At 42.9% G+C, this 13,295-nt stretch overlaps 1 protein-coding gene across 1 annotated transcript; it reads right to left on the bottom strand.

Annotated features, from left to right (window-relative positions):
• Window positions 1-1,141: 1,141 nt before the first annotated feature.
• LOC118172883 lies at window positions 1,142-10,575 on the bottom strand. The gene is made up of 12 exons (XM_035337072.1): window positions 9,865-10,575; window positions 8,358-8,492; window positions 7,685-7,809; window positions 7,313-7,381; window positions 6,288-6,401; window positions 5,902-6,017; window positions 5,304-5,359; window positions 3,820-3,872; window positions 3,115-3,242; window positions 2,768-2,924; window positions 1,575-1,673; window positions 1,142-1,377 (listed from the first exon to the last, which is right to left on the bottom strand). Exons 1-12 carry the CDS (start codon window positions 10,573-10,575, stop codon window positions 1,368-1,370), a joined length of 1,773 nt encoding a protein of 590 aa, XP_035192963.1. The 3' UTR covers window positions 1,142-1,367.
• Window positions 10,576-13,295: the final 2,720 nt, after the last annotated feature.

The following is a 13,295-nucleotide window of genomic DNA, read 5'->3' as shown; positions in this document are numbered from 1 at the left end:
TTGTGATGTATAACATTGTTATTTTTCTAACCTTTCTAAAATTACCTATTTGACTGATTTCTTATGTGTAAAAAGAGGCATAAGGCCTTTGCTTCTGTCAAAGTACCATTGTCTCAAATAATTTAGAAGCTCTCTGTTTCAGTGCAACGAGGCTTCCAGCACACAGACAGATTTAAGACACCTTTAAATTTGTGCAAGACTCCCAAGAATGTGTTTCTTAATACCACTGTAACCAGAGATGTATTTATCGGAGAAGTCCGGCTAAGATCCAAAGCTCTGAATCAATGCCTGTCCCAAAAGAAACGCAGTCATAAGGCTGCTTCACGCACACAGCTGATGGCTCGGGGGGCAAGGAAGGGCTCCATGGCTAAATCTGTGTGGGGTGCAGCTCACAGACACCAGTTCCACCAGCATGGCACCACAGCCTTGAGAAACTGCTAAATAGGAGGGCTGAATAAATGACAAAAGCCTTATTTGCCCAAAGGCCTTTGTTCGATAACACATCCCACATCTGAAGTCATGGCTGTGGTAAACATAAGCTCAATGATTTTACATTCCGGCACTGGATACCTATTCTGCTATATCATTGCTGTAGTAATAAGTGCATTTTTTTTTTCTAAAAAAAAAAAAAAAGGAGAAAGTCTTCTTAAAGTCTATTTAATTCTCCTTCAGTGTTAACTGAAGCAGATATAAAAATATGTATGTAATGTATATGTACATATATATAAAATCTTCCATGTAACTATTTTCTGATTTTGCGTATTACAAATAAGCTTAATTTGCAGTACATAATGGCAAGATGTAACTGGGTAGAGAATGGACTGTAGGTTACTTTGGCCAGTGACTACCAGTGACTAACATGGATGTTGTGATGAATATGGCATCCAAGTTCAAGTGAATGATGAGAAATTCAGCTTGTCATTGTAATTGAACTACCAGACGCTGGCTTCCCTTCAGACAAAGGAAAACGTATCACTTATTTCATTAGCCTATACATAAATGCTATGTCCTAGAGGACAACTCATTTAGATGAGTTTTCTCCTAGTTCTTCAACTTCTCATGCAGTTATAGACAAGACTGTCAAATCAGTGTAGTTTCCTGTAATAGCTTATGTCCATGTTTTAATGACTAAAACCAGAAATTTCAGAAAGATAGAGCTTTTATTTCAAAAACAAATCTGAAGGGACAAAGGAACTGCTGTGTGGGTGAGAGTTCCATGTAGCCCCATGTCCCGGTCTTCAAGGTGAGGAGTAGCTGGCAGTTCAGGAAAAATACCAAAAGACAGCGTAGAGCAATCCTTCTTTGTGCAAACTTTCTGCAGTCAGCTGTTCAGAAATTTCCTCTAAATTGCCTCCAGACCACCACGGTTAGCAACCACTAAGAGATCCACAAGTAAAAATGTATCTCATTTTTCTCCAAATCCTCTCACAAATTCTTTTTCTCCAAATCCTTTCCCACCCTTGACCTCCTGTGACTTTGAGTCCCATACTCAAAACTGTGCATTTTGCAGGAAATAGCATTTCTTGAAAGCTTCTGCCTGTTAATACCGCTGGGACAAGCTTGCAAAAGCTCACGGAGGAGAGCCGTCGCTCACAGGGCGCTGGGAGGAAAGGTTGGGTCCGTTGGCTTTGGAACTGAGCTGCAAATTTGGAACCAGCTGAGCGGCTTCATCCCTGCAAGAAGAACAGCAATGCTGAGCTGGCATCCTGCGGCGATGGGGAAGAACCAGACCCCCTCTTTTTATTTTCTGACATGGTTTTGATTGGGAAGTAAATATGAGATGGGAACCTAGACAGATTTTGTCAGAATTGTCAAATTTAGCCTGCCTGGGGTAGGTCTAGAAATCTCCAGGACAGTCTGGAATTACAGAGCGTGCCTGGTTTGAGTTGTACCTGAGGCTTTCCATGCAGGGTCATCTCTTGCACAATGCAGAGTTTAACAGCCCATGAAGGGAGTGAAACAGGTATCTGGCAGCAGCTACAGGCCAAGTTTTTCAAGTTCAGTGTGCATTTTGGGGCTTAGTGACCTATTTTATGTGCTTTAGAAGTGTCTGCTTTTCAGAAGGAGCTGAGCTCTCAATTTTCTGAAAGTCATCCATGGCATCTGCTCTGACAGCCAATTATCGGTGTTTATTTTAAAAAGCAATCTAAATGTAAACAAGCAAACTTGTCTTTTTTATGAGAGAAAAGGCTTAACAGGGAAAAGGCTCCAGGAAAAGATGGAGGTAATTGTGGCAAGAGAAACAGCAACTCACTGAAAAGCATGTATTTTGTCGATATAACCCTTTCCCCTAGAAGAGCCATTCCTGTATTGATTTTCTGAACATTTATCTGTGTTGTTCTCTAGTCCGACACATACTTGTGTGAGCAAATGTCACACCATAAATGGTTAGCCTGCTGTTTCAAGTAAAGAACTCATTCTATTTAAAATGTGAAAGATTGCCTAAACAAGATGCTCTCCGGAGTAAAACTTCCACCAACATATAAATCTATATGGAGACCTATATAAATACCTACATAAACCTATATAACTAACAACTGAACAAGTGCCTATGGTTTGTTTGCATGCACAAAGTGCTTGCACAATCGTTCTTTTTCAAATAACATGTATTCAAAGTAATAAACATATTGAGCATTAAATGAACATTTCTTTACACAAAATAAAATTTCTGTGCATTTACACATCAGCTATGTGTGGAGCTGTAGCCACATGGGTCAATAGAAGAGGCAGGGAATTCTCTACCTCTTCTTGGCCACCATTATTTTACCTGTAATAAAATTCAGCCAAGCCCCAGCCTTGCGTTAGCCCGTTCAGACGGAAATCTGCAATGCACTCATGGAAAACGCCACTTCCAGTCAGGCCATTATACACCACAGGGCAAGCTTGCTTATCCAGCCTCGCAGAAACATCGAAGTATTTGCCACCTTTGGTAAGAGTAAAAAGGGAAGAATGTCTCCAATCTTCAATCGTATTTAATCTATAAAAATTATGAGATCTACTATTTTTATGGTTCTATTCTTATGCTTTTGTAAAGAGCATTAGTTTTCCTCTCTGCTTTGTAAATTGCATAAGATCTTTGAGCAAGGCATATTTTCAGAACTGCGTTTAGCTTACCAGCAGTAAAACTGACTCTGTATTCATCCTTGATAACACCATCATCAGCCATCTCGGCCAGTGAGGCATTGGACCACTCAATCCCGGCCTTCTTCCCATCAGGGAAAAAAACATAACCTACAGTGAGGCTGAAAGGGAAAGAAATGGAGCAGAGCTAAAATTCAATCAAAGCTCAAATGGACCAGCACGCTGGCCTATATATATATATTTATATATAAAAATTGTTATATTTTGGGATCTTGCGAAGGCTGAGCAGGGGATACCATGCATGCAGGAAAGGAGATGAGGAGTGCAGGACTGACTGTGAAGTGGGAAGGATCGACAGGCAGGTCACTTGTTCCCACTTGGTCACAGAGCTGAAGGGCCAAGAATGCAGGGATTTAAGCTCCCCACTCTCCCCAGAAGCATAACATTAGGCTGAAAAATAGCTGGAAGTTCTCGATTTGTAGCTCTAAATCATCTAGACAGTAAGACAGACAGCTGCATCAGCCAAACAATAATTGAGTGGAAAGGAAGCAATCAGAGGTAAAAGCCGTCCTTCTAACTAATTGCAAATGGAAAACTCGGCAGAGGGAGTGGAAAGCATGGAAAAAAAGGGTGTGGATGGAAATCTGGCAAGAATGTGCATAAAGTTATCTTGCAGAGCAACTTCTGTCACCTTTGAGATACATGTTTTCATCCGTGTAAACTTCCTTGGTTACTTACTTAGTTGTGGTAGCTGGCATATTTATAACCGTTAAATGTGCTGCAGTCCCATCCTGAAAGAGCAATAGAGAAAAAGCAGCCTGATTTTTGTGGATCATATGCTGACTTGACCAGGAAGACACTGGATACAACTCAGATTACACAGGGTGCTATTACTTGATACTTTTAAATCTTCTCGGTACACCTGCCATGAAAATCTGGCTGCAAATGAAAGTCCAGGAATATAAACCAGACACATTAAGAACAAATTAAGGACAGTAATGCAATTAAAAGTCCACAGCAAGCAGACATAAAAGGAGGAAAACAATACGTGCAGAGATCTCAGCTAGCTGTGTTCAAAACTGCTGGGCAGCCTCTCAAAACTGGCCCTGCTTTGACCAGACATCTCTTCTAACCTTACTATCCTATGCCTGAGAGCAGTATGCAGGAAAAATATTAAATAAGAAGGAGCTGGAATCTCGTGGTTTTATTCATTTTTATTCCATCCTGGAGTCTGAATCCCTCCATGCTCTCCCTGAGCTGCTTGGAAGCAAGTCTAAGCCTATGCTGCCATGTTATAAATGTACACATATTTCAAACTTCAATCAGTGATTAATTCCTTTTTAACAAACAGTCATATGGATTTTAATTAGGAGGGGAAGAGCAGCAGCCATTTTGAGTCCTGAATAGCTATAAGGAAAAAGGAGAGGTTAATGACCAATCAGGCACACCACAGCACAAATCTAGAGTCTTATTACAAGGTACACAGGCATAAGTTCAATCACATCAGTGACTGGATCTGCACATATGTGGGATTTTCCAAGGTGTGTTTTTCTCTTGGCCAACATATACCCAGGAAAGAATTTTCTTCTGCCTTCGGTCTTAACTCCTGTAATGCTGCCTCTAACAGTGAATTTAGACTTCTTTAGGCCTGCACTGGTGAAGGAAATGCCTTTTCAGAAGCATCTGCTCAGGTTGCATGCCAGCTTGTATTGCCAGGGTTCAGAATTTCCCCAGGCTGTGCTCTCAGCGGCCACTCCTCCAGCACAGCCACAACAGCAAAGCAAGGAATTAGAGCTGAGCACAAGCAGAAATATTTGCTGACTGGTGTCATAAAGGCTTAAGAAGCCTACAAATATCTCAGGCTCTCAGTTACTGTGAATCAGCACTGCATCACCTCCACTGAGCCCTGGATATCTGCAGCAGGAGAGAATCTGTCCTGTAAAGCTGCCTATTTATTTTTTTTTCTAAAAAATCCAAAGAAAACAGTCTCAAATTGCCAAAACAATTCTTGATTTAAACCATGTAGCAAAATCTCATTTTTTACACACCTGGCTCTGCTTTTGAGAGGTGCTTGCAACATTGATATGTGCTAATGATAGCACAACTGACCATACATCATGGGTGATCCCAATGCATTATGTCCAGATACTCAACTATGACTGATACGCTCAGAAACACCTCCAATGCCATGGTTAAATAGCAATTGTCATGTTAATACCTACCTCAAAATGTGCCAAAATCATAACATAACGGTAAATCTCAGACCAGTTCCGGACACCTGCAAAGAAGAACAAAGTCACACACCCTAAAGTTTGCCATTGCTGGAAAACATGAAGCTATAGACCTGACTTAACATTAACTTTGGATAAAAAAGTTATATCCACTAGCTGATAACATGCTAAGCATATGCACGTCCCCAAAGCAGCAATGGAATTGTTCCTCTTTTTCCATTGATTCAAGGTCACTAGAATTGAAAGGGGAGCAGACTAACATGCCAAGTCAGACTGACAACAGGTTTACATATTGACCAAACTAGGAAAATGTCACCAAAAATATTTTAACATCTCCAAGTGTGTCAGTGCCTTTGCAGCAGCTCAGGAGGCTTGAATGGACCAAATTCTCTCCATCGCAAATCTCTACATTTATCTGACCCAGCTGACAAATGACATTTAACCGTAAAAATGGAATTTCCTGTGAAATGTCTTTACTTATGGCCCTTTGTGAAACTGGCTATTTCTAAAGACAATTTTTAACCTGACTGTCCTAGCAGTAACAGCAGTAAAGGCTGCTGAGCAAGGGAAATGTTTCTGCTGCTGTTACCGTAAGAGTGGCTCCGAATGCCTTTGAGAGAAAGTTCAGTTTTCTCATGATTTTCTATTTCAATTTCTCCAACAGACTGACCCCACTGCTCATGTCGGAAATGTTGTTCCCTCTGTCTAGAAGAAAGAAAAGGGTGAATCAACACAGGCAAAATAAAGCTGCTGGTAAGGAGGCCACACTGCTGATCTGATGGATTTACATCCCAAAATGAAGGAGAGATTTCAAGAGCGTCTGGATCACAGCTATGCCAGATTCTACACATTAGCCAACACTTTCACATTTCCCCGTACAAAATGCCTGCTACCTGTAACCACACAGGCCAGACCCTCAAGAGGTCTGTAGAATAATTACTATTAACCCCAGAAGACCTTACTCTCGCCTCTCACTTTTTGACCCTTTGGAAAAACTCAATGGTCCATGGTTCCTGGGCAAAAGCGCGGGCAAATGTGCTGGGGTGACTGTCGACACTGAAGTTGAAGACTTCTGTGAAGTTCTCCCAGCTAGAAAAAGAAGGGAAAAACCAAAAGCCATTATTAGGTTGCAGGTCGCATAAGGCCAAGTTGTGTGCTTGCTACTCTGACCATGGTGAACATTGCACGTTATTGTGTTAGGAAATTTCTGATTTATGCAACTTTTAGTATGTTATTGGTTATCAAGAAAACAAATGAAAGGAAACAGAGCATGGAAATGATGGCCTGTAAAACAGCACAGCAAGGGTCCACAGATTACCAAGGAAGGGAAGTTGGGAGGGCAGAGCTTCAAGCAAAAGGATAAGGATGCTGCTTTCTCTCATGTGGTCTGTTCAGAGGTACAAATGTGGCACTGTGCCAGAAATGCTGTGCTATTTCAACAGCAAATCATTTTTAATCAGACAACTAGAGTCCATAAACCAGGCAGGATTTGCGTTGCTGGGAAGTGATGGCAGAACAAGAAAGCAGAGGCAAGGGTTTACTTTGTGCACATGACCCTTTGAAAACAGCAATGTGGAAAAGAGAAACAAAACCACAAATAAGTATTTTTGAATAAAGAATGTGGTTTGGAGCTCTTTTTCTTATGTACTGTTTCCTGGTTGTGTGAGCAAAGCTCCTATGGAAATATATGCTAGAATCGTTCTATGACTGTTAATTATTCAGGTTTTATTTCTATTAATAGAAAAAATGCAGGAAACAATTCCAGACAACAGCACCAATGTATTTTGGGACTCTAGCACTCTGTAGGAGCTCTAAAATCCTTTTAAAGCAGTTTCTCCAAATAAAAATACACCAGATACTGAAGTCTTTGGTGTGATAACTTCCTAAATAACAAATAGTGAGGTTACCACTTTGCAGTCAGTTTGGTTTCATTTCCTGAAGAACCAAACCTCTAACCACAAACCTCCTATACATCCCAAAGCAACGTGAAATGCTCTTACTGAAGAGAGAATTTAACTGGTACAAGTTCTCCTTCTTCTTCACTCCACTGCTGTCGGTAGGGACCTTTTCTGTAAGACAAAGCACTATAATTTTGTAACATCCCTAAAGAGCAAAATGTTCCTTACACGTTTGATAATGGAATCAACAGGACACTGCAGAAGAATGATGATATTGATGCTAAGGTAGAATAGTAATCCTCTATTACAACCCCACACTGGCTGTAGATATTACCAGCTGTATTTTCACTGCATAGAAAGCACTGTGTCCTATTGTTACCAAGTTGCATTTGGTTCAAGTGGTTAATTAAATTTTCAGATAGTGTTCAAAAAACCTTGGTCTTCTGTGCATGAAACAATAAAGTGCTGTAGTACCTAAGTAATCCATCGAAGCTTATTTTCCAGCATGCTTGGAGCTCTAAGTACTCAATAGTGAGCCCTCCTCCACTCCAAATCTCTTCAGATTCATCACTCACCATCATGTTTGGATGTTGTGGGTGCTAAAAAGACATTTCAGGGAAAACATTTGTGTAAGTCATATCTGGGGATGCAACAAGGGTGAATTGCTCTCTGATAGTCCTCTGCAGGAGGAATGTATGATTGAATTGGCTTTTCGGTTCCGCCTGCTTTCTGGTAACCACATATTGGAAAAGGAAAATTCCATCTAAAACACCAGAGTTATCAGATAGCATGTAATTGCTTCAAATAATACAACTGAATTACTTGTGTGAAGGGAGACCACCGTAAAAGCTCAGCTCCTTACGCTCTGTCAGACTTACAGCCAAGCAGATACAGGGCTCAGGGACCGTTTTTCTGCCAGTGACTGCTGCTGTTATCACTGGAAGGGAACTCCAGAGACAGGCTTTAAGAAGGAAGACCAAGCATCACTTGTAACATCAGTGCCTTTAGTCACAGCACCAATGTTTTACTGCTAGGATGTTAATGAAGTGAAGATGCAGAGCACATCAGTTTTTGCTTGGGCTCCTAACACGGGTTCAAGATTGGAGTTAAGCACTGCTCTTGAATGTCAGCCCACTCCACTACTTACCTCAAACTCTCCTATTCCATCCACCCTCAGGAAGAGCCACATCTCACAGATCCCATGAGGACGTTTGGCAAGGCGAGCAATCACAAAGGTCTTGTTGGTCTCCACAAAGCCCGTGAAGTAAACCGAATCGAACGCCTAGGGAAAGGAAACAGATTTCAGCTCCAGCTGGAGGCAGGAAGGGAGGGGGAGAAGACGAGTAATTTTTAGTTTTCCATGTTTCGTTTTAGGAGCTGAATTTTACTTTCACTTTCTGTATCTAATACCACACTGTTCATTGACCCCAAAGCTTTATCCCCTTCTTCTTTGCCCATTTCCTCATCAGGACCAACACAGAAAGCAGAGAGGGAGCAGCTGAGAAGCAGTTTTAGAGAGGGACCACAATTATCGCATGGCTGCCACAGACAAGGAGAACTATTACTGAGAAGTAAAATGACTATTTTGCAATGGGATGTTCCCTTGACCAAAATCCTTACAAAATATGTCCTAAAAAAGACTGTGAAAAGGGCATTGAGCCCCAAATATGCTGCTTCCCCATCTAGCTCCAAATTGAATACAGGACAACTTATATTTACAGGAAATGTAGAACTAAAAATGAAAAAGAAAGAAAACGAGAGCAAGCCGTAGAAAACCTAGCACTTCACTGCCATGATTACCACTTGGGCTAGGGACAGAAGTCCACAACTTCAAATTCAGATGTGTACTTTAATGTATATGTGCGGAACACAAAGCAAACTTTTCCAAGCTGGAACATGGAAATTAAGATTTATGTATGCATGTTGGGCATGGATAAAGTTCTGCTTCTAAAAATGTATCTATCATAAGATGCCAAAAAATACTAAAACCTGATGATTTTAGTCCTTATGCACACAGGTAAGAGGGTATTTTAATGACACAGAGTGAGCCTACTGGATGCCAGAGGGATCACTTCTGGAAGGTTTTCCCAGATCATTTTTTACCTGTCTTGTAAATGTTGCTCCAGGTCAAAAAACAAACTGAAAAAACCTCCTTCTGGAAGGTTTCCTTTCTGGAAAAAACTGCAAGGGACAGTCCAGTTGACATCTCCACCACGCCCTCCCAGGGATGTGTTGAGTGGAGAAGGATGTGGGTCAGGCTGTGAGGGATGCCCAGCATCAGGATGCAGGGGCTGGGGACTCCTGGGGGTGCAGGTCCTAGAGGTGCTGGGGTGCAGGGGACACAGAAGGGTGTGGGTCCGGCACACAGGGTTCCTGAGGGTGTGCGTCCAGGGGGAAGAGGAGTTCGGAGGTTATGTGCATCTCAGGGGATGGAGGGGATGGTGGTGCTTGGGATGGGGTCGCAGTGGGACAGGGGTGCTGGGGAGATAGGGTGCCAAGAAAAGGGGGTGCCAGGGAAAGAGGTGCCGGGGAAAGGGGTGCCAGGGAAAAGGGTGCCAGGGAATGGAGTGCCAGGGAAAGGGGTGCCAAGGAAAGGGGTGCCAGGGAAGGGGGTGCCGGTACAAGGAGTGCCAGGGACGCTGCACGACACTCACATGAGGGTCAGGCCAAATCAGGCGCGGCCTGCGGGGCTCCTCGGTCCCTCCGGCGACCACCCGCTGCCGCCAAGCTCCGTGGAAGAGCAGGAGCCCGGCCAGAGCCCAGCGCTTCAGCGGGACCCGAGCTGCGGGGCCGGCCGCCCTCAGCGCCCCGAGCAGCGCCAGCAGCGCGGCCGCCAGCAGCGCCAGCAGCGCCGGCATCGCGGGGCCGGCCTGAGGGGGGGGGGTCCCGAGCCGAGCCGGGGGGTCCCAGAGCCGGGATGGGGGGCTCAGAGCCGGGATAGGGGTCTTGGAGCCGGGATAGGGGGCTCGGAGCCGGGCTGGAAGCCGCAGCAAGGCCTCGCCCGCAGGGGCAGAGCCGGCTCCGGCTGCCGCCAAACCCCGCCTCGGAGCCGGAGCTGAGGGCGCTTTCGTCGGCTCGGCCGTGCGGCTGAAGGTTGAGGCCGTTCCCGGTCTCTTGGTCGGGACATCAGTGCCTGGTTTGGGGTTTCTGGCCCGGTTTCGCTGGGCTCTCAGCTTCTGTGGGTGTTCATTGCCAGCTCCAGGCGATGGGCATGGAAAAGGCTTGGCAGCGCTCTTTGGATAAGCCACCAGCAAGACTGGCAGCGGGCAGCCTTTCAACCTCCTTCGCAGGTGCCATTTCTGGAAGCTGTATTTTTGATGGCTTTTGGCAGGCTGCACAATAGGTCCTTTTATTCCTCGTCTCATTTCCCTGCTCTAGATTAAATCCAGTCTCTCAGGAAAGGTTGAAGTGCAGATGCTCCTGCTTGGGAGAAAGATGGGTCTCTCTGCCTCCCCGCTTTCGTTTTTCTGAGTGACTGGACTCTGATAGTCCTACAGATTTCTCATTCGGATTATATATCTTTTTAGGGGACTGATGTGCATTTCCTCTGCCCCTATGTTCATGTTTCTATCTATTCTTCAAAAGTCTTTAGTGGCTTAATGTTCATTTTATCTTCTTAAAAAGCTTCCTTACTTATACGCAGTTCCCTTTTTCTGAGACTGGGCACAATAGCAAATTATTGCTTTATTGCTATCATCAGGCATCAAGAGTAGAAGGGCAGGAACTCAAAAGTAGAAGGCACCAGAGACAACGAGGTTCAGAAATTTATTTCAGTAAATCGCCATCACTTCAGTTAATATTCAAGGAGCAAGTGTTAAAGTTAACCACATACAGTAGGCAGAGAGCCAGAGAGAAAAAAAAAATATTTTCTTGTTTCAGATTGTGCCACAGAGGGACGGAAAACCGTCACAAAATAGGAGACGTGTCACAATGTTATCACTCTGCACCTGCAACAGAGCGGATAATGGTTCAGAACAGAGAAAGGCTGCGAGGGAACGGATTATGAAAAACAGCTTTTATTTTTAGTTAAAATGTAAATAAAACATTGACACAAAACAACGTTTAATGGGGAAGCATCCACACAAATGACAAATCTCTGGCACCTTACAAACATGCATAATTAAACCATCAACAGTGCTAGTCAGCTTGAGATGTAAGGGCCTGTGGCAAACGACATATTCCTGTAAACGCTTTCTTTTTATCCTAATGCAATCTGCGAGCAGCTTTACTGCCCTTTGCCAAACCGTTGGAGTCCTTATACAAATCATTTGAATTTCAGTATTTGCATTTCTAAGGGCAGGAACAAGGGCATGCATATTTCATATGTTCCTCCGACATGTGAAGTATTCAAAAACTCCCACAATTTAAACAACACGTTGGTTAAGGTATTGTGGCTGTCTCTGTGGAATCTATAACAGAGATAAGCCCCGTTCCTTCCTACGAGGACAGGAAGCATGGAAACAATTTGCTTCGTACAGCATTACGTTTCAACATTTCTTAGGTAATTTGTTTGAAGACTTGAAGTTATCTCTGGCAAACAATTTATCTTGGCAGCATTGTTTGCTGTGGAAGTGGGTTCCAAAACAGCAGGACTTGCAGAAGAATCGAAGTCCTGACATGTCTGGTAATGCTTTTCGCATGGCAAAAACAATGTCGTGCATATTAAAACGAGCCTGCATAAGCTCTGCTCTGCACACTTAGCAAAAATGTGGGGAGGAAAATATTTGACTGATTTGTTTGTTTTTGAGTTCAGGAGGAAATGAGAAACCTGCATAGTGCTAAAAATACAGAGAACAAAGCAAGATGAATCTAAGACTTTCTCGTTAGCATAAATTTGCTGACTTGCCTTTAAGCATCTGCCATATTAGCCGTGAAAATTCCCATTGTATAGTGAACATAGTGAACACCGCGCCTTTTAAAACCATCTGACTGGCAACAGAAATGGGTACAGTACAATTATATTCTATCAAAATGCCTCAGCGCCCTCAGAAATTGAGGTTAAAAATTCTGCAGTATCAGATTGAGTCCCTCACGGAATCTCTGAGGTCCAAACTGTTTCTCAAGGTCTTTGCACTTTAGTGAGCACAAACTATATTTGCTGTTTGAAGCTATCCAGTCTCTCTAGCACTGTTTGAGCAGAAATCAAAGCTAACATGAAAAAAAAAAAATGCTTCCTGGTCTTGAATCCTTAGAGAGCGGCAAATGAAAGTGGATTTTCAGAATTACATCCACAAATAATGGCTAGTGTCATGTGTATAGTACAAGACCCAGATGTGAATGAACTTTGAGAAGGCTCAGATCTGGGAGAGAATGTCCTAGTTTCAGCCTAACTTTACATCACGTGACATTATATAATTTATTTTTTAAAATGGTCAAATAACTGCTTTCTCTTTACACCTTTTCTCCTTCCATTTGCATCTGGAGAAGTGTACTCTGCCAATGTCAGCATGGCCAGTGTGACTAATACATTTTAAGATGCCCTACAGCTGCAGAAGTAAGTGAGGCACCATCCAGTGGACAAAAACAGTGACAAGAAGGGACACTGCAGTGAAGAATTATTAAACATCAGTTCCACCGAAATGGATTGCAACACTTCTACTGATTTAGAAGCTCTTCCTGGTAAAGCACATGCAGGAACTGCTGGAGCAAGTATCCAAACTTCTGGGCACAACAACATGCAGAGTCCTGTCTCGTCAAAACTGCTAAATATATAAAAAAAGAGAAAACTTTTTTTACATCTTCTGGGTAACAGTTGTGTATCAGCCATCCTGACACAGAAGCACAAACAAGCAGTATGTTTCCGTTTTCTTGAGGGTTAAGCTCATTAAGCACTGCATTATCATAAGTATCTACCCAAGAAAATATGGTTTGATTCCTTTTGCTTGGATAAATGACATATTAGTTATATTAAGGGAGAATATGGAGAGAGAAGGAAATTTTAGGAAAAGGTCAACTCTTATGATTTTGTGTGCATACATGTTTGCATACTGTCATTTCAATAGCAGAGTTTGGCAATAGAATAATTTCTTCCAGCTGAAGCCCAGCTGTTGGGTAATAGAAGACTACATACAAAAGCAAGCTGTCC

This window comes from Oxyura jamaicensis, chromosome 11 (genome assembly GCF_011077185.1).
Source record: "Oxyura jamaicensis isolate SHBP4307 breed ruddy duck chromosome 11, BPBGC_Ojam_1.0, whole genome shotgun sequence".
Taxonomy (NCBI): domain Eukaryota; kingdom Metazoa; phylum Chordata; class Aves; order Anseriformes; family Anatidae; genus Oxyura; species Oxyura jamaicensis.
This window is presented reverse-complemented; position numbering and strand designations above follow the sequence as displayed.

Coding starts and splice junctions, on each gene's coding strand:
- LOC118172883 (XM_035337072.1), bottom strand. CDS start 10,575: ATGAGACGAGGAATAAAAGGACCTATTGTGCAGCCTGCCAAAAGCCAT. Junction 3,873..5,303: donor TGATTTTGGCACATTTTGAG/GTAGGTATTAAC, acceptor TTGCTCTTTCAG/GATGGGACTGCAGCACATTT. Junction 1,674..2,767: donor TTGGCTGAATTTTATTACAG/GTAAAATAATGG, acceptor TTCTTCTTGCAG/GGATGAAGCCGCTCAGCTGG.